At 35.2% G+C, this 22784-nt stretch overlaps 1 protein-coding gene across 2 annotated transcripts in view; it reads right to left on the bottom strand.

Moving 5' to 3' along the window:
- SKAP2 (src kinase associated phosphoprotein 2) overlaps positions 1–22784 on the bottom strand; it is a 131551-nt gene that overhangs the window by 12113 nt on the left and 96654 nt on the right. For both annotated transcript variants that reach the window (XM_039342026.1, XM_039342027.1), the window contains exons 10-11: positions 12611–12694; positions 1524–1636 (exon numbers count right to left, since the gene is read on the bottom strand). In XM_039342026.1, the coding sequence (XP_039197960.1) occupies positions 1524–1636; positions 12611–12694 (197 nt within the window). The remainder of the gene's footprint in view (positions 1–1523; positions 1637–12610; positions 12695–22784) is intronic.

Below are 22784 nucleotides of genomic sequence, written 5' to 3'. Positions count from 1 at the left end.
CCCTGCTGAGCCCGCCAAAAGTCCCATTCTGCAAACGGTGCTGCACCAGTTGAGTTGTCCTCGACTTACGACCAGTTGAGTAGTCCTCGACTTACGACCGGTTGGGGGTCGCGGCATTAAAAAGGTTGAGAACCACTGGTATAGGATCTCCTGCGTGAGCAGAGGGTTGGACTAGAACACTTCCATGGTCCCTTCCAAACCTATTATTCTATGTTTTATATTCTAAATTGGATTAGCCTTTAGTTTATACTCAATTAAATGACAATTCTTGAATGCTAAACATTAAATATAATCCAATGTACTGTTTCTTAAAAATAAACCCACCCATTTTGTTCAAAGGGGCTTCTTCTTAAATATCAAATAGGAAGATTGATAGGAAGATTGCTCTGTCTTGCTCTGTCTAGCAACCACCTACCAAATTAAATAATGCAAAAGGAGGAGGTAAAGCGTGATCTACATGTAAATAATGTTGCATCAAACTCTTCTTCTATTAGTAACATATTTTGTTTCCATCTGTAATATGAGATTAAAATATTTTTCATCCAAGGATTGTCAGGAGGGCAGATCTGATAAACAACCCTACTAACCATAAGGTTAGTAGAACACATGAGTTACTTAGTTGTTAGATTTACAACAAGCAAAACAAATTCATTGTCAGATTATCATAAGCAAGACTACATCTTCTTGGATCACTTCTAGCTATTCTTAGCTCGAATGGGAAACATTCTGCACTTTACTATTACGAAGGCATGGCTCAGAGAATATTATAAAAATATTAGCCTAGAAACTATTGACATTCTTAGGAACATATTGGATGAAAACTCTGATGTCATAAGTAATCTCTGGCTTTGGTATGGTAGCAATTTTAAAAAGTTCTGCAAAGATTTGCACATTGTGGCTTAAAAAAAAGGGTGTGTATGTGGGAAAATGACCTAACTACTTTTCCATGCAAACTTATCTGAAAGGTGTAGTGCTATTGAGTGGTTCAAGGCAGCAGCCAACTCCCAGATAAAGTTGCTATTAAACCTTTCTTCACAATAAAATAATGTGAGGTTTTTAGTCTTATATGATCTCTCTCTCTCTCTCTCTCTCTCTCTCTCTCTCTCTCTCTCTCTCTCTCTCTCACACACACACACACACACACACACACCAGTATATTCAAGAAGTACCAAAGAAAAGGAAGTAAAACATATACATTCACATCCACTTCATACTATATTGACAAAGCTACATTTTACAAGCAATAAGAGCATTGTCTCAGCGGGAAGTTACTTAGTGGTGGGTAACCAAGATTCCAAACAGAGATAAATAAGTTTTAAAGACAATTCCTGTTGCACAATAAAACTTCAAATGTGGTTACATTAAATTGACAAAATAATTAATGTGCAAGGAACTTCTCACCAAGTGTGAAAGATGCAAAGGAAATGCCCATTTCCTGACGACCTTGAAGTTTGCTTTTTTTCCCCTTTGGTTTTATTTCAACTATGTCCCCATACCTATCTTTTAGGGGTGGAATACGGTACCTTACTGAGAATGTAGATAACATCACCACGTTTGAATGACAGCTCATCAGGAACATCCCCAGTGCAGTCCCATAAACCTTGATAGAAATTAACATAATCGGTTTTTTTATTGCCTGGGGAAGAAAGAGATGCATACATTAGATTTTTGAGCCTGATTGCTGCTCTGATGAAGCTTTTCTTCAGAGTTTTTTTTTTTTTAAAGAGTACATCTACCTTTGGTTTTTACTATTCTTTCTAAGCACAACATAAAAAAGCTTCTTTTTCATTGTAAAACTTAGCTCTCTACGTCTTCTTTGCCACTTGCTACAGTATTCATTTTCACACATAAAATGTGAAACATTGCTGCTGACCTTAGAAAAACATTTGGCAACAGACAAACAAATGTTTCCTTGAAGTCTGGGTTTTAGGAGGGAGGGTGGAATCTTTGAAAATTTCACTCTTTTTGAGATCTAGCACAAAACCATTGTAGATATTTCTGTAGACAGAATCTTGCTGAAGCTGCATTTTTAAAAGAAATGTATTTGTGTCAGCAACACTCTTTAAATATAAACTCATCCTTCTAAGAACATAAGCACAATGAATGTGCTACGTTCTAACTGCCATACAGACCATTAACTGATAGATTATTTTAGCTCTGTTTGTTCTGTAATGCCACAATAACAGCATATTAAATGCTTTGTCATATGCATACCATACACCAAAGCATTTACTGGAGCACGCAAGGCAATACCACTAAAATATACTGGAAGCTTCTGCATGCATGGCAGACAATTTCCTGTTTTCAGGTCCATAAGGAGTGAACTGACTGAGTTAACCCACCAAGAATGCAGAACATCCCCAATGAGGCAAACAGCTGTGATAGGGTTACACAAACCAGACTAGATGCAAATGTATTCACCGTCTGCATTTTTTTGCTCAAAGATAAGGATCGTGCAATTGATTAGATTATATGAGAAAGTATCTCAATTTTATTAAGGAGACAAAATGCCACTCTGCTAATAGACAGAATGTTATTTTCATGTCATTTAACCCTCCCTCCACTGTTATGTGTAGCTTTCTGAACAAGATGGAAAATAACTGCTACATATGGAAAAATCATTCCCATTTGCATGACAGAAATAGCATTTTAGAAACTTAGAGAGCCTTTGGTTGTATAGACTGTACACTTGACCCATAAAATAAAAGCTATATTTACATTTTACTACTTCTTAGTGCATTTGGAATGTAATGTGGATTTCTTTCGCTACTTCCTTCATTATGATTTATAGGGAGACACAGTCAAATGTCTCTACTGAAATACCTCAACTCTACCCCAACAAGAAATAGATAAATAAAATCATAAAATAACTTGATCGCATTGCTCCAAAAAAAGGAATATTTTAACTGCCATTATATAACACTAGAGGGCGCTCGGGATCGGTTGTGCAGTCATAGTTCATTTTTGACAATTATTATTTTTAGTGCAATTTGTTCATCCTATATTAATTACACAAGCAAACACATACATACTTTCATACTTTATTAGGATATATTAGGAACTTAAGAGTAAAGTAAAATCTCTTTATGGAAACCAGAACATATTCTGCTCCTTCCCCATCTCCCCTTTGCAGATTTCAAACAGAAAACAGAACGTATTCAGGAATAAATGGTAGGTATATATGTACTTTCAGACGAGTTCGAGAAATTCTCTAATATCCTAAAAGACCCCAAGGGTTTTGATGGAAAATATCGCAGGGTGAATCTATGACATCTCCAAGTGAAGTTGACAAAGACCTCATTATGAAACTGTTTCCAATTTCTGTAAGTAGCAGGAGGTTAAATTACCTAAGGATTCAACAACATCTCCCAACCATGGAGTATCTTACTGATTTTCCAACTTTATGTTAAGAAGGGGAACAAACACATGTAACTTAACTGGCTGGGTCGTTAATTCATAAAATCATGATTGGCTCTTGTTTGAAAGGGTGTCTCTACAAGCCATAATCTTTAATACCAATAAAATATTTAGATTACATTAAATAAAAAATCAGACTGCTAATCTGAAACAAAAGCCATTGAGATCCTCAGCTCCAACATATGTTATGAGTGGAATTCCTGAATTTAGTCTACAAAAACAGTTTTAATTATTTTATTTGTTTGTTTGTTTGTTTGTTAAATTTATAGGCCATCATCTTACCTCAAGGATAATTATGTGGCATTTATTCCTCTAGGATTATTCAGTGTACCTAAGCTGAAATCATGTTGATGTTCATAAGACGAAAATGCTTCCATTTTTTGAACTTAAGTACTCTCATGGTCTATACCAGGGGTGTCAAACTGCCGGCCCGTGGCCCGGATGCATCATCGGGAAACCACGCCCACCCCATTGCCGGCAATGGCGAAAAAGCTCCAATATGTTGCACGATATCACATGATGTTGCGAGTTTGACATGTCTGGTCTATAGTGATGGGTCATTAGGTTTTAGGAAATAAGAAATGGCTTAAAATACTTAAGACATATTTTAAACTGGCTTTAAAATAATTATTTTAAGATGATTTTGCACTTTATTAATAGTTACATTTAACTTCTGTGGCATGACAGTTAGGGCACTGAACAGTTTCAAATACTTACTAGTTACACAGAGGTCAGTGAGTGACTTTGTGCAGTGCTGAATCTCAACCTAAGCATCTCACAAGAAGATTGTATGAGAAGAAGAAGCAGCCTATTCTCACCTGTGCTACTTTGATGTGTTCAGGGGAGCAGTAAGATTTAAATATATATCATCTTTATCAAGTCATATAGTCAAATGGATAGTCGAGATAATACTAAACAATAAAAAATAAGAGATCTAAAATAACCCTTATTAACCTGAATAACTACTTCAAAATTTAATACATGCCAGGCACTTCCTTGAAGATATAAAGCTGTAATTTAAAGAGAAAATTGAAGTATACAGTGAGAGGATAGTCATATTAGAAGTATTAAATCTTAAATGAAAAAGAAATCAAATGAAATTAATTTTCTCCTGCCCATAAATTATTTTTTCTATACAGACCGCAACACAGAAAAGGCGATCTAAATTATCATGTTCATATCAAATAATATGCATATTTTCCTAAATGAGATCTTAATTAACATTTCCTGAAGCCTCAGAATTTCTACATCAACTGTATAAGCCATAGAGAACTGACATTACATCTAGTATTGTAGCCAATGCATGGGCTAAAAGTTTGCTCTCAACTTTTAATATGTAACTTAAAGTCATTCTTTTGAACAACCCAAGTCTCTCAAAAAAACAAAAATAACGAACAGAGCCAGCTTGGTGCATCAATAAAGTGTTGGACTAAGAATGGAGATCTAGGTTTCCAATTCACCCTGAGCCATGAAAACTTTGGCTGACTTCAGGCCACTCATTCTGTCTTAGAGTTTCTCAATCTTAGCAACCTGAAAATGTGTGGATTTCAGCTCTCAGCATGTTGGTTGGAGAATTCTGGGAACTGAAGTCCACAGAAACTAAAGTTGCTAAACTGAGAAACACTATTTTAAATCAACCTATCTCAGATTGGGGGAAAGAGAAAGGAGTGCTATCTATGCCATCTTCAGCTTCTGGATGAAAGGCAGAATATAAAACTAATAAACAAAAGAGTTCCTGTTCTTTGCTGGAAGGCAAAGTCAAAAGCTGAGGCTGACAAAAAGCTGATGGAACAGAGCAGAGAATCTGAGAGACATTTGCTGTTTTGCAAAAGAGTTTGAGAAGCAAGAAGAGCAACAGGAAAAAGTGCAGAAGGAAATGCTTTCTTATAGAAGCTGCTGCAAACAGAAAGAGGGTAAAAAGACACCATGAAAGCAGAGTAGGCAGAAAGAAATGGCATGGAGAGGAAAGTCTGGTTTAACCATCCTCTCTTTGCAAAAACAACGAAATTAACAGATAAAAATACTGAGACAGAGAGCTTTTCTTTGCAGGTGGTTGAAGTCATTCAAATGAGTAAACATGAGGAGGAATAAGAAGTAAGATCCCTCTAAGGTGGAATAGCTGCATGCCCAACTAGGAATGTTGGAATAATGTTGCTGAACTTTTATTCCATCTAGATTTCTGTGTTCTAGCAGGAATAAGTGAAAGATTGATTGAGAAACACTTTTGTAACCCAAGGAATCACTCTGGCTACCATGCTTATATTCTTTTCTTTCTAACCAGGACATCTAATTCATAGCACAATGAATAAGATAACCTTCTCACATAGCAGGAATATAGCACATATTTCCCCTGTTATTCTCTTATCTTCATTTAGAGTCCAAAGTGTCCAGTCTCACCTGATATTAATATCCTGAGAAAGGAGTTTGTCTTTTCATTCTTTAAACTTTAAAAAAGATTCCAAGCAGCAATTAATCCATTTTGGAACAACACAGTTTTTTCTTATGTGTAGCTTACTTGAAAGGGCCTGAGGATGGAGTCTACTAACATGTTTTCTAACAGTTCCATCTCAACTTCTATGTGTACTTGAGGGAGACAGATAAACAGATTTTGGGATGTTGGAAACAGGTTATCAAGAATGTTTAACCAATGAAACACTCTGCCTTCTGGAATTATGGATGCTCCATCGCTGGAAGAAAGGACTCTTGCTTGAGCAGGAGTTTGTGCTGGATTCAAGACCCACTCCAGACCTATGATCCTATGATCCTATATAGTCAATATTTTAAAAAGAATATTTTGATTTAGGAAATGTGGTCAATAGCTTCACAATAAAATCAAGGTGATTCAACATTTTCCTCTATATAAAGTATCTTGATCTGCAAATTGTTAATAGCTTATTGTTTGTAATGTTAAAATGACCATTTATCTGAATACAAATGGATTAAACTTGTTCCAGGGTTGATTCAGAATCTATGCAATCTAAAAAAAACACAACTTTATTTTCTTATTGAAAATCTCCAGTTGAAGCAACATACTGTTCTAGGTAGACATCCTTGGAATTGCTTTCTAAATGTTATTTCTGCTAATTGTAAATTATTTCCTTCTAAACATACAAGTTTTTGATAAGAACCTGCCAAGAATTGGGAGGAGAAAAATAACATCCTTCTCCATGAAATTTCTTGTAGGTTAACATTTCTGACATCTCTTCCCATTATGCTTTATCATATTCCTGAAGTCAATCCAGATGTGATGCAGAAGATCTGCAAACAGGATCTTCTGTGTATAAACATATTAATGCCATCAATCTCTTATCAAAACTTAAATGTTAGAGTAACTTTCAAGTTTCCATCTGTCAAAAGAAAGGGTCACATGATTTCTATATGTTGCTTTTTGTTGGAATTAATTAGTCTGGAAATAATTTTCAATCAGGAAAATGGACAGAGGGAGAAAAGGTAATGGAGGTCTTCCTGTGATGCAATTCAGATTCAATAAATAAATAAAAAGCAGTACGAAGATTTTGGCTCTCAAGTTCAGAAGAAAGCAGTAAGATGATTTAAATGACTTTTTCCTGGCATCCACCATTCCTTCCTCAAATATAGTGACATCTGCCAGGAGCAAAACACAAAGCAATTGGTAGAAAATGCTTACTTTGCATAATGAAACAGGGATTTGCATAATATGCATAGCAGGCTGCCTTCATTTAGGGAATTGCGATGTGGCAAACCTATAAGAGCACCATACAATCACTTTAATTCAGATAGGTATCAGCCTTAAATGTGATTATAAATCTAATGGTGATTATATATTTCTATTATCATTAATGTAAAATGCAATTGCTCTGAGCCATTTAATACAGTTTCATATATGGGACATGCAAAGTTAGAAAGATTGTTTATTATTATTTTTGATGCCTGGCCTAAATATTGACTAGACCAAAGGCAACAATGTAATATAAATGCTTATTAAGACAGTAAAAACTGGGTTTTACCAGTTAACAGTACAAACACACTAGAAGTGTGGGTGTATATGCATGCCTGTCTGGGAGGGGAAGCAGAAGGGACGGATGGTGTGTGAGAAGGTTAATCGGTATCATGCTGCTTCTTTACCTTTAGCAAGATTGCAAGAGGAAGGTGCAAGTGTATGTCTACTCAGAAGTAAGTGCTAGATTTTAATGAGGTTTATGCCCAGGTAAGCAAAGTGCAGTAGTCTCAGAGGCTTGAACTGAAAAAGATGGCACATGAAGACATAACCATTTTTTCCAGCGTTCCAGTCCAAAGACAGATTTATTCAGGAGGGATATGTAACCAGAGAAAAGTATAGTTTAAAGTAAAAGAGAAAAAGAAAAAAGAAAGATGCTACTAGTTGGTCAAGACACATAGGTATATATGTACACACACACACACACACACCCCATGCAAAAACATGATGGAGAGTTTAATAATAATTAATTTACCTTAAGGGTGAAACTACTATTGTAAATCAAGTATTTTGTTTATACTCTTCCTTCATTTTTAAAAATTTATTTCATATTCATATTAATTTTAAATCTCAAATACTGTAATTAGTAATGCTTGCAACCATAACATTTGAAAGCGTAATTAATATTGATTGAATATCTTTTTATATTCTCTTTTATGTCTATTTAACTCTCTAAGGTACTTATATGGTAGAATATTAAGAATCTAATATGTTCTATATTATTTTATTATTTTATTGAGCCAAAATAATGTGTTGCATTAAAACTAAGAGAATGGAACAATAGATAGTTTATATGACTTAAAAGACTGAGGTAGTTCTATATTGATATTTTTAACTGTACCTCACACAGAGTCCCTCTGTGAGTGAGATGGGCAGTTTCTAAATGTGACAAATAAATAAAATAAATGCCACATGTTTATTCATTCTATATTTTTTTCTAATTTGATTAGTATTGCTATATTTTGGGTTGTATTTTTTTCATATCTTCTGGCTATGTACTATATATGTATGCATATGTACCATACAGATAGAAGCTACTATTTGTACCATACAAATAGAAGCTACTGTATGCCAATTATTTTGGGTGGAAAGTTTCAATGTAAAAAAAGAAAGAAACACATTCTTAAATAAGGATAGAATAAGCTCATCTGATACCCAGAAAACTCCCCCCCCCAACAAAAAAGAAAAAAAGAAAAGGAAGAAAATATCTTTTATCAATTCACTCTTCAGAGTACAATATTATATGTTTAGCTTTCTGGAGACAGAGGTTATTGGAAGCGTTCAAACTATTGCCCAAAGTGAATTTCATGATGGGAAATAATTATTATGATGCTCTCAAGAATATGGTTATGTCCACTTAATTTTAAAAGTCAGCTCATAAAAATATTAAGACAAAAACATTAAAATTTTGTGATGCAGATAAGTCACTCTTTCAACATGGTGTGCTGGAAAATTAAGCTTGATTGTATATTATTTTTCTGCAACAGCTGTAATTAGCATAATATTTGGACAAATGTCAGTCCACCGATGTTGGGAAAAATGGGCACTCTGGAATGTTTGTGGAGCTTCTGATATGGTGACTCAACATTTTAAAGTTTTGCACAGGATAAGGAATTAGAAGAGTTGGAAGGAATCCAACTACAGTTATCTTATCACAGCTGCAGTTACTTGAGAAATGCTGAAATGTACACTACTTTCAAACAGGGTCAGCAATCTTTTCAGGCATTGTATAATTTGATGTGATGCTTTAGAGCTAAAACATACGCATTAAAGAGATTTTTTTTTTCATTTTAAGAAACTAAGATCTTATCAGATTTCATGTTTTCTTGCCCAAAAACTGACAAGAGGGGAAAAAAAATAAAAATATTACAGTCTCATAGGATTTTGGTCATTTTAAGACAACAATCTAGAGAGGATATACTGCTAGTAAGCATCATACTACTTCTCCTTACAATTCCATTATTAGAAACGTAACAACCAATTCTTTGTTTCCATGTATATAAACTAATTTGTTGTCTGTAAACTATGGCATTTAAGACTTTCGATTCATGCAGAAGAAGGACTATAGGATTACAGGACTGTAATAGAAATGCATAGTTATACTTAGAATGAAGAACATTTACACACACACACACACCTCAGTATGCTGGACCCTGATTAAGTAGCCAAAATAAGGAAGATTATTTAATTTACAATTTATTTGAAACATTTTAATTAAAAAGTATTTCCTTTAGAGTAAGAAATTGTAGTTTGCACAACAAAGAAATGTCAACATCTGTGCAGTTACATCACGAAAAATTAGACATAATAATATGTAAGCATAAGGATTGAAAAGAGCATTGTATTCTGGATAAAAATAAAAAATATATTTGCAAGCAGAAATGTCAACATGGGTATTGGTAAGATATATTGAGGTCCAATACTTGCTTTGTTTGTTAGCTGAAAATGAAACTATTTTACCTCCAATGTATCAAGCACCTTGGCAAGATTCTGGTTTCTAAAAGAAAGGCTTTTTACATTCTTCTTGCTAATGGCCAGTTATTAACAAAACATTTAAAAGAGAAACAAAAAGAGCAAAAAAGCAAATTAAAATACAAACAAACCTATTTTAGTTAGCCAGTGCAACAGTACAAAATCCATATTGCAAGTATTACAAAGTCTATTCTACATGGCCCTGGTTACCTATCTGCCTTTAACAGCAAAGCAGTAGAAATTATGAAGACGATAGGGCAAAATAAGATGTTACTTCTACTTTAGATTTTTTAACATGGCATTAGACAAATAATGAAGGGCCAATCCATCAGCAGCTATTGGCAATAACAGACTGATACATTTATGTAGTATTTATTTTGAATACTGTTTTTTCAATAAGAACTTCTCCAAGCAATTTATTAAAGTTAAAAGAGTTCGATAAACATATTTCAATACAATTGCTATAGTTTCATCAGAGGTGGACTTTCACATGTAGAGCATTCACCCCTGAACCAAGCAACACATTTTCTCTACCGCTTTCCCCAACTTGAAGTCTTTAGTTGTGCTGGGATTACAACTTCCAAAATCCTTAGCCTTTGGTCATGCTTGTGGAAATTCTGGGAGCTGTATTCCCATTTCATTTGGATATAATGCAGAAAAACTACCATATCATACTGGTTTGTGAGCTTCCTCACTATTTTTTAAAATGGTGGATCTTTGGTCAGATATACCACATACTCCGAAAGAATCCAAGAGTATATAAAGATCTTATATTTTAAATCTGTCCAAATATTGTATGCCATCCCAATTGACAAATAGATAGCTCAGTGCTGCATGACATATCTGCTAAGTTCAAATGTAAAAAGGATATAATGAAGACTGTTTAAGACAACCAACAAGCTGCATTTAAGTTTGAGCTTGTTGAATATATTGTAACACCATTTATCAAGATTTACTTGCTCTAGAAACTTACACCCAACTGCTGAAATTTATCTGGATTAACCATATAAATAACAGAGAAATCCCAGAGACTACAGACTATTACCTAACTCAACCTTCCTATAAAAGAGTGACATATACTGTTCACCAGTTCATGCTTATAGTTCACTGAAATTTCAATCCTACACAGACTTAAGATCTACTGAAATCAAGGCAATCCTATATTGGCTGAATATACAGAATCTAAACAGAAGTAACTTTTGATACTTTTAGAGGGAGGCAAAGTAGATAACCATGGTGTTCCAGGAGAAGAAATAACAATACTGTGAGGAGCATCAAAAATTCTAGGTGATGCTTAAATATTTTTGTATGGTGTTTTACTTCATTTCTGAAAAGACTTTAGGCTTCATGTTCTAATGGTCTTGAAGTGGAGCCAGTTGACGTTATGTTAATATAAATGTATGCCGAGTTACCAAAAGGTTTCGAGGATCCCACTGTTTTCTATGGTAAGAAATATTAATCTATTGTAGTGGTCCCTCCAAGAGCAAGATCTGATGACTTAAAACTTTGTTTCCTTTGCAGCAAACATTAGCCTAAACTGTCCACAACAACCTGTTCATATAGTTTCCTGCCAGAGGGTGGAAGTCAGGCCTGTTTCCTTTCCACATGTTACAACAGGAAGGGCACAGTGAAGAAATTTCCTGAACATACTCCTCATCCACCCTTTCTCTGACAGCAGTGGAAGAATGATGTGGAGCAAGTATGACGAAAAAGATAACCTCAGGTTCATTCTTTCAGGACACAGTAACAAAGCACACCAGGCATTCAGCTGATGTCTGGGGTTTGGAGGTGTTCAGATAAGGAATAAATGTTGGATTTCCAAATCCAAAAGTTAGCCGAGTATCTAAATGACAATGCCAATAAAGCAAATGTTACTATGCCCTTAAGAAAAGCTGTTCTGTTCTAGGGTATCTGATCCAGTTCCCCAACTCCCTTTTTTAAGTGTGGATTAACCAGGGCAACTTGCCAACACAAATGAAAGAAAGTATGACACCCCCCCCCATCACACACACTACAATTCCTGGGTAGTGCTGATCCCTTCTAATTTTCATACCACCATCACCTTTCCTTCTGCAGTCATTGGACCCTGGCATTTGTTAGGCTGGTTCATTTCCTTTTTGCAGTATAATCATATGCAATGAAGATATGCATGGCCAACATTTAAGCAGGCTGCAGATCAATTAGTGGTCTTAAGTTTATCTGATTTTTATCAAAGAAGACAGAGCTGTGGGTCGATTGTCAGAGCCTGTGTCAAGATGACCTTTTCAGAGATGTCTACATTGTTGGTCCCCTGGGCAACTTGTTGTCCCCTGTTAGTCTCTGAATGACAGAAGTCTGTTCTGCTCAAGCACAAAGTATACACAGATGTCTATATTACATTCTTATAGGTTTGACAGCAACTGCATGTTGTATCTATAAACTGTCCTTTAGCAGTGACACATCCTCAATGATGATAAGCTAATTTATGCAGCTAAATCTCCTTTGTGAAGAAATGAAAGCTAATTGAGTCATTACAAAGTAATTCAGAAAGGAATACCTTGTATAAATTGGCTTACTTTATAAATCCTTCTCAAGCAATTTTCATGCATCCTAAATGGGGCTATTCAGATTCTGCCCTCCACCAAATCCCATTCAGCTTTAGTGCCATAGGAGAATGGTTAAGCTTCTAGAATTTCAAATATCTTTATTTGTGCTAGAGGGAAGGCAAGTCTTCAAAAGCAAATATAGACACCATATCCAACATACCTGAAATACTGCTTACAGCATCCTGACTTTGTTTGGTTGGTTCCTCACTCTTTCCTGGCGTTTCAGGTACTGTTGCTGTTTCTTCTGCAGATATAATAAGTTCAACAAACAAGTTAGTTTGAAGTATTTTAGTCCTAGATCATTCAGAAAAGACCAAGAAATAATTCATTTGTGCACACTTTGTCTCTTCAGAACATGTTGGAGGCTAAAACTGTGTTAAACACTTGCCACTCTCCCTTAGTTACAAACACCAACAGTTTGAATAAAAAACATACATAGCATATTTACAACCATTTGTTTTTTATAAAGATAGAATGTAGCTTTTAATTGCCAACAGGTCAGCCTTCCCAAATCTGGTGTCTTACATATGTCGTTAGATTAGCTGAGTTCAACATATTGGAAGTTTCCAATAGTTCTTTTCTTTGAATTTGCTTATAATCCTCTAAGGTTATTTTTCTAGAGCATTCTCCCAAAGCCAAAATTTTATTTTAGTTTACCTACTTACATGGTGATAACCACTAGCACTTTAAGACAATGCTGCCCAAGACATTTTGCTGCCTAAAGCAGAGTTCAAGTTAGGCCCAGCTTCACCGTCATCCCCATCAGAATAATTTCTGAATCCACCAGTTTCTTATTCACTAAAATACTGCATGAATCAGGTCATTTCAATTTACCTCTTGGCAGGACTACCCCTGCATCAAACTGACATACTTGCAGCCTTTTTTTCTCTTTTAAGTTATAAATATGTATGGAAAGCTTTGCCATGCTGCAAATTGTACAATTAAATCAACACAAGCTAATCTTCAACATCAAGAATGAAACACTAAAAGCTTTAGACCACAGTTATTCAAGTGACTTCTCCTTTATCCATCTAGACCCAATACTGTTCTACTCCTAATGGGGCATGATCACACAATTTGCTTACACTGAATTATAGCTACACCTGATTCCACTTTGAAAGCAGTCTGTGCATGATATACTGAAATACTTGGAAAAATTCCAACATCAGTGCTGAGAAAATCTGTGAACCAGCTGACTCTAACCACAAAATGCTGTTTTGTAGATTACAGGACTCACAAAGTATACAATTATCAGGTTATTATAAATGTGGGATTGTAGAATGATCTGTGAGAATTTTGTTGAGAGACAGGAGGAGGAAGAGCTGCAGCCAGGGCAACAATCAGATAAGAGCATCAATAGTCATAATATTGGTTTCTTGTCTGGACTACCTAGAAAGAGTGACAGATTGGTATACTTCAGAAGCAGTGCATCTGATTCCAGAAATCTACCAACTTATGTAACTGTACGGTTTTTACTCATCATTATGAACAAGTTTTTACTTAGAATTAATAAGGAGCACTCTATCACCTATAAGTATTGGGGAAGGCTTAATTATCATTACAATATTGCACCTAACTGCAATTCCTGTAACTAACAGCCCAGTCACAATTTAGATTCAGTTTCAACAAACAGTATTACGTGTCACAATTTCTGGACCACAACAATTTAGTTAGAGGCTAATAACATGACTGAATATTACAGTTCAGACAGTATCACTTTGTCTAATCTAATTTGATCTGATTGCCTCTCTTAGCAACTAGTTGGGCTCTGACTATGGCAGACCAGATGGTTTGATGTCCATTTAAAAGAAAGTTAACATCAATAAGTGTGTGTGATAATATTCAAAGTACAATATGTGGCTGGGTGTGCTCACTTTACAATTCATTTAATAGTTAGTGGTTCCTTGATTGTTCAGCTGGGGTCAGCATGTTTAATCTAATGTGGAAATCCAGCTTGCAATGTCTAGCAATGAAACTTCCTGGGTGGACCATAGTAAGGTCTACTACCTTGTAGCCTGCCAGATTAGGTTTTTGTCTAGATAAAATAGCCTCACTTCACACAAAGGAAAATGCAATGAAAATGCAGAATAGTAAAACAGGTCCTCATGCTACATGTTAATCAAGCACACTGACAAGACTTGAAAAATCTTTTTATCTTACTATCAGGGACACCAAACTCTCATTCCTTAGTCACATCTCATGAACAGTCAGATCCATTGATGTCCAGTGGGGAATCCACTGTTCCAGTGGACATCAGTCTTAAATAATTCACACTTGATAAGCATTACTTAATTTGCAGCATTTTGCAAAAGACCATTTTTGCTGCTAAAAATGTTGACAAACTTTATTTGTGGCATTCAAGCAACAATGCCAGCTGTTCTTATCAATTTATTACTGTACAGTCTTGGCAAATGATAAACAATGCAATACTTAATTTTAGTTGCACTTAATTAAGAAATCTGCTCTTTCAAAAACACTCTTCCACATAATTTAGTCTAGGCAACCCAGCAACCATTAGCGGACATTATTCTAACAGCCATATGTTATTTCCTATTTGTTATATCCTGTCAATTAAACATTTACTTTATATGCATTTTTTTTAATTTTTATAATAGTTTTAGAATACATAAAAATGTTTGTGTGCTTGTATGCATAAAGACAATCTTCTCATCCAACTTTAGAAAATAATTACAGCAGCTTTTTTTGACGCCTTAAATAAATTAATTATAAGATTAAGCTTTCCCATATCATATTTCCTTTCTTTACTGCTTGCATAATTACCTATAAGCTTTGAGGAATTTCTCTGGACACTCAAAGAGGTGAACACATCACGTTCAATAGATAAAACAGAACACATCAAATAAATGGATATAAAAACTGTCTAAATTTGATTTCTACGGTGCACTTCTGCCATACATAACATAAATAATCTTTTGGTGGATAAGCCAATCCTTAACTAAGTCCTTCTATCTCCTTCTCATTCAAAGCTCTAGTCCCTGTCACAAAAATACCTACATTAACCCTAATTAATAGCCCATTAATAACAAGCACTCTGTTGGGCTACATTAGTTAGGGAACGCTCTGTCACTAAACAATATTAATACTTCAGATAGCGAACTTGGGGGTGAATATATTCTACTCAATACTTCAACAATGGTAAACAAAAACAGCTGAACTATGCAGTAAAATTCATCAAAGCACACAGATGGTTGTAAGATTTTCATTATGTAGTTTCTATAGCAATCATATTGCAAATCTGGAAGCTTCTTGCAAATAAGCAGCTTGTGTTTACATGCCTTTCAGCTGCACTATGGAATTCTTAATATGAGAAGTGATTACTCCAATCACATTAGAAAAATGACTAGGATATACAGTCACATTTTCTGTTGATATCTAAGACTAGTTTCTCTGTGAAAGCTAGTTGTTGATAATTTCATGTTCTTAGCAAAGGAGCGTGCATCCTTTGTAAGCTGTGATCTCAGCATGTTCAATATGCAATACTTGTTTCAACTGCAGAAGTAAATATACTGTATCATCTTTTAGACTCTACCAAAGCATTGTTGTGAGCCTCTTTATGACCATCTAAGGAGGTAGGCAACAGCAGCAGCAGAATGACGTAGCATACTGTGCAGTATCTGGAGCACCAGACACAAGATAACCATCATAAACATTCTTGTTTTGAAGACTAACAGACCAGACACTTTAGGTAGATAACAGGGCCAAAATACTGAATACTACAAAAGTCAGCAGTGACTAACCACCCTCTTGTTGCCAGAGGACTGCTAATATATAAAGGGAATTTGAATGATTCTGCTGTATATAAATTTTGGACCACTTACTTCAATTCATTTCAGATCTGCAATAACATTTCTATAAAATTTAAGTATGGACTTTTGATTGGGCCATCCCAAAATGTCTCTTGTAAATTGTCATGTATGTTTGGAATCACTTTTTGCTGTATGAACACTTCAGCTTCAACTGCTATTTTTCTATAGAAATTTTCCCAATATAATGCATTTAATGATGGCCGTTGTTCATGTCTTGAGCCACCAAAGCATTTCCAAATTATAACATTTTCATGTTTGAAAGCTGGTATAAGGTTCTTACTGGGAGGCAGTGTTTCGTTTTCACAGCCCTAATAATATCCATAGCTTGAAAACTTCTACTTTTGACTCATCTATTCTCCTAGAATCTGGAGGGATATCCACTTTTTCGTAAACTTGAAATGAGCACTGACATTTTTTTCCTAGAGCCATGGGTTTTTTTACCTAGCTATCGTCCCATAATTCCTATTTTTACCACTGTTTTTCTGACAGGTGAATCATTAGCTTTGACTTTGACCAAGGAAAGAAGAACTTGCTCATCCCCAGATGCTCTTCCGAATCCTCTGATTTCCTTGATGGTTTTATCCGGCTCTTTTGCAATCATTTTGACAGGATAAACATTCTCAGGAAGATTTAATATGGCCTCAAATCTCAAATTCAAGATTATCTGGAAAAATGATTCCATAATATTTTCCAGATTGATAAGCATCAAAATAGTTCTACAAGGAAGTTTTTAGAAATTGAGTTTATGTTACCTCTTTTTGCAACCCTCTGCAATGCAATTTTCTATATAATTTTACACATCCTAATTACTTTCTAAATACATTTTCTATACAGTGTTGATTCTATCCACACTGATATGAATGCTTCTATTCAAATAATACCGAGAATGACATTCTGATTACAGGTAATCCTCAACTTACAACCATTCGTTTAGTGACCATTCAAAGTTACAAAGGCACTGAAAAAAGTGATTTATGATCATTTTTCACACTTATAACCACTGCAGCATCCCCATATTCATGTGATCAAAATTCAGACACTTGGCAACTGACACACATATATATATGAAGGGTCATGTGATCCTCTTTTGCAACCTTTTGACAGTCAATATGGAAGCCAATTTTACCATGCTATTAGTATAATAACTGCAGTGATTCATTTAACAGCTGTGGCAAGAAAAGTCATAAAATGAGGCAAAAATCACTTAACTGTCTCGTTTAACAACAGAAACCTTGGGCTCAATTGTAGTTGTAAATCAAGGACTATGTAAGGACCCACCCCACTTTGCATCTTAAGAAGACAGAACTCTTGGAATAATTCTTCCAACAGGAATCCTTTATTAAGAAGAAGTGGTTGCAGGCGTGCTAGACAGGACTTGGGGTCCAAGCTCTCCCATTCAAGGTTTTAAGGGGTTCCCCAGTAGTCCCACCCAATCACCCCTCCTTCCAGTGATAGTTTCAGGCATCACAAATCCACCCCTTTATTCCTTTCTTCCATCTGGATGGAGACTTCAGATAAACTACATGAAAGGTAAATAGCCCCCTTTGTTATGGTAAGGTTCTTTGGTGCTAACTACATTTAAACTCTTTGAGGTTGCAATAAACACATTCAGTTCCTTAGAAGTATACTGAAGGAAGTGAGGGCCATAAAGCCCCTTTGTTCTCCCCCTTCTCTCCCTCTTATGGCAGAATCCAGAGAAGGCAGAATTGGGATTTTCTATGTTTGATAATTAAAGATGAAATATAATTGGATTCTGACAGACTACTTGTATTCACTGAGTATGCTAAAGTCACACAACACAGAGCAAGCTTTTGTAACTATTTTATAATAGTTATAATTTTCCATTCTGGAAAAAATAACATTTTTGAAGAGATGCCAATATTTTTTAATTTCAGCAATTATTTTATGAAAGAAGAATACACCATTTATATATGTATGTATATGCATATGTAGCAGTAAACAAATGTCATTCTCTTGAGCTCATGAAGACTATTAACTGCCTTAAATGCATAAGGTATATATCAAAAGCCACATTCTTAAGGATTTTTCTGTGTGTGTGTGTCTCTCTCTCTCTTTCTCTCATCTTTGGGATATAAAGAGGTTCAGGAAACATATATTTCCAGATGATTGACATTGCTCCCTCCTTCAGAAATCTACAAATTTCTCATGGATATCATAGGTAACTATCAGATATACTTAGCCTCAATTTGTTTGGCCTTGCAGAATACCATAGCTCTTAAAAAGCAATAAGAAGAATTCAGAATAGGGTATTTCTGAGCACATGGGAACTGACTTTTCATATATAATAATGTGGTTCAACATAGGTAAAACAAAGTTAATTAAACAAAGTCAAGAATGTTAAATAAGGACAATTCGGTAGTTAAGTAATCATACTGTATTTTGTAAAGCCCTAATTCTTCAACAGCTGAAATATAAAAGGGCTGTATAAATTTTAAAAATTGCCTGGTTTCCTCAACAGAGAGTGGTCCATTGCTACCAAGAAAACTTTATTTCTTATCAAAAGAATTGTAGTATATGCCAAGACAGAGATAAGGTGACCCCTGAGGTCTTGTAGAAAATGCAGTCTTTCAATAACTTTATTATATTTTGAATTAATGAAAAGCACCTTTGTTTACCCTTTCATTCTATTTATGATGGCAGCTAATGCAACTGTGGTGTTTAAGGTGTTCAGAAAGGTTATTATGTGTTTTTGAGATTTCATTGATGCTGTTCTTAGGCATGATATAATTACACTTGTTAGCATCTGGTAGCTTTTATTATCCAAGAAAGGCAAAAATAAGGACATGTGCCCATAATATAACTGACCCAATACATACTAAACTGAGAAAAAAACATTGATGAAGGCATTGCATAACAGGTAAGTATTATGATGAATAATTAATATTTCACGAATGAATGTATACAATTTCTCCTAATAATATTTTAAGCTTCTGACATAAGATGGAAAAACAAAGATACAGATTTGACACTGCACACTCTTCTCAAATAACTGTAATCTCAAATAACTGTCACTGAATTATGACTATTTGATTGTAGTGGTGCCAGTAAGCAATTACTTTTGAAGACTGGTTCCCAGCATTATTAATCTAAAGCAGTAGAAGATAAGTTTATGTTAGCAGAAATGGAATATAAAGTACATATAATTTCATTATACACACACACACACACACACAAACACACACAAAAGCAGAGAATCCTTCACAATTTGAGAACACATATAGTGCAGCCACTTATATACACCTCAAGCAAAAGTTATATTAAACACTTTTCATGCATCCTAATGCCAAACACTCAATGAACACAGATGAGAAATAATGATTTTTCAACCTCCCTCTTCCAATTATAAACAGATTTAAATAAAAATCACATGTAAAATACATAACAATTTGTCACATGATGTAATCAAGTTTGCTGTAGAATAACCAAAAGATTTCAACCTCCCCATCCCACTTCAGATTGTACCATTTAAGTTCTGCAAGACTTACAAATGCAGAGAAGGAATGTCTGTTTTACATCTCTTTTTGAAGCACTACTCTTTTAGTTCTGCTTGCAAAAACTGGAGTATACCTCTTGGGCATTTTTGATATGTGTTAGTCCAAGATAGCTTTCACGTTCTTTTTTAGCAATGTTGCTCAACTTTGGCAACTCAACTCCCAGAACTCCCCCTTAACACAAAAATCATTAGTTTAAATCAGCATTTAGCATTTCTTTCAAAATGAGGTTATAATGTGATTTCTAACATACCAAATAAATAAATAAAAGTTCAAAGGATTAGCTTAAAGGAGTGATAACAGAACTAATATGGTATTTTTTTCCAGATAGAAGCAAACCATGACCCTAAAGCAGACATGTCAAACTCGAAACATCACATGACGTATCTGAGCTTTTTTCCCATTGCCGGCAATGGGGTGGCGCAGTTTCCTCATGAGACGTCTGATCCGTGGGCTGGCAGTTTGACACCCCTGCCTTACAGGAATTTTCCAATATTTTAACAGTCAGTTTAACACTTCTGAACCCAAGGATAGAATATTAACATTACTCTTTTCATTCACATCTACAAAGATATGTACAAAACCCAAAGATCTAGATAACCAAGGCGTCACTAACATTTAATACCATGACTAATTCATGAGAAAATCCTAAGAGGAACAGAAAAAAGCCTTGAAAATTTGTAGGCTACAGCTACTGAATGACAGCATAGTGCTGCTTTACTTTAAAAACATCTTTCTAATGTTAAAGCCTTATTTCAGATACCCTGTATTATCTTCTCCAATTGACTTGTAAATTTTTCAGTCTTTTGGTGCTTAAACTAAAAAGCTAAAAATATGCACAGGTAACAGGTGAAAATAGAAAAGGTCTTTTTTTGGAAGAATAAAGCATAAAATGGATAAATTAAAAGAATACAGTTGTCACACATGGCACTTGATGGTACATAAGAGAACAAGCCATTATATGGAAGTGAATTTATTTATTTATTTTTAGAAAGGAAGGAAAACTAGGAGGCCCTTCAGCTTCTCCTGTCTGTCTTTTATGCCCCCGTGAAGCCCCTGTAATGTGAGGTCTAAAAAGGATATTTCAGATCCCACTATGAAAAGCAACAAGGGTTGCAATATCCACTTCCTTTACTTCTTCAACTGGAGTACAGACCAGGTGCCATGACTCAGTGGTTTAATGACACTAGAAAATATCTGAACTCCAGCAGTTAGAGTCCTAGCACAGCCTGGACTCTATTACTTGCCTCAGCTTCTGCCAACCTAGCAGTTCAAAAGCACGGCAAATAAATAAACAGGTACCACTTTAATAAGAAAAAAACAACACTTCGAGCGGCACTATGAATTCAACCAGTGCCAGACCTACCCAAATGTGACATCTGAATGTGAGGGGACATTGGCCCTGGCTGACACTGCAGAATGCCATCAAGTCTTCTGAGTGTGGAGCTAGGCCACACTCTCTGGCTAGCTCACGAGCATGAACAGAATGGACTGGCAATCAGCAGCAGCCAATATTTTGTAACAGCGCTGAACAGGTTGTCCTTGACTTACAACAGTTCGTTTAGTGACTGTTCAAAATTACAACAGCACTGAAAAAATGAACTTATGGCCGTTTTCACACTTAAGGCCCTTGCAGCATTCCCATGGTCATGTGACCAAAATTCACTTGGCAACTGACTCGTATTTTTAATGTCTACTGCTTCCTGGGGTCCTTTGATCCACTTTTGCAACCTTCTGACTAGCAAAGTCAATGGGGAAACTAGATTCACTTAACAACCGTGTTACTAACTTGACAACAGCACCGATTTACCCAACAACTGTGGCAAGAAGGGTCATAAAATGAGGATTAACACATGTCTCACTTAGCAACACAAATTTTGGGGTCAATGGTGCTCATGCTTTGAGGACTATCTGTAGTCTCCTGGTAATGGAACATTGCCATATGTTAAATAAATAACCCTTTGACATTTTCCTACTCACATGGCCTTTTCCCCTCTCAGCTATTTTTCTTTTTTTTTAAACCACACACCAGCATCAACATTTGAATACATGTGCAGAATTAGCACTTCAATGAAACAAAGCTAGACTTCTGTAGGCAGAAGATGAAAAAAACAGAAGCAGGAAGAGATGCTAATCCCCAAAGGGGAGAGGGGAAATGTCTTGCTTTCCCATCTGGTAACTGAAGATTGCCAATTTCAACTGAACGAGTGTACATAGCCCACTTGCATATACATAAATGTACCTGTGCATACATAGCTGCCAAAAGACACAACCTCCAAAATTGCAGATCCAGATCAGAAAAGTAATTAATAAAAATAATACTCCGTTTTCTGGAGACATCTCAGGAGAAAAGAAACATGTGCTTCAACCAATAACAAACAGGTACAAAATAAATAAAATTATGTACAGACGTTCTTATGTGAGTGTGGTTTTAAGGATTATAATATAAAAATACCTCTGTGTAAAAAGGCAAGTGTACTGTTTGGGAAAAAACACAAAACTAATTACTAATATATTAAACTAGACTAGACAATATTGAATATTGTCTAGTATCAAACAATGTTTTTAAAATGCTTTTTAAAAGCAGCATGGAAACTAAATGTGAGTGTGTTCAAATCATAAACTGCAATCAAGTTTTCTGATTTAACAATAGAAAGATATTTAACCATGACAGTTAATTCAGAAAGCTACTTTGAAAATAGTATCAGAGATGACGTTTTGGTAGGTTCCTGGAAAGGACAGGACAGGACAAGACAGGAAAGGAAAGGAAATGAAAGGAAAGGAAAGGAAAGGAAAGGAAAGGAAAGGAGAAAAAGAAAAGTAGAAAATACGTGATATTAAAGACAAATCTTGCACTCAGCCTAGGACTATAAAATGTTTTTACACTTATGACTATGACTATGAAATGTTTCTACAATGCTACACTTATTGAAATCTTTTCAATAATTTAGATATGGCTTTTGCGTACAGAATTCTCTCAAAGAAATGACTGGCA

Source organism: Crotalus tigris, unplaced genomic scaffold (assembly GCF_016545835.1).
Source record: "Crotalus tigris isolate CLP2741 ecotype Arizona unplaced genomic scaffold, ASM1654583v1 scf7180000017774.6281472, whole genome shotgun sequence".
Classification (NCBI taxonomy): Eukaryota; Metazoa; Chordata; class Lepidosauria; order Squamata; family Viperidae; genus Crotalus; species Crotalus tigris.
Note: the sequence above shows the minus strand (reverse complement) of the source record. Positions and strands in the feature narration are given on the sequence as shown.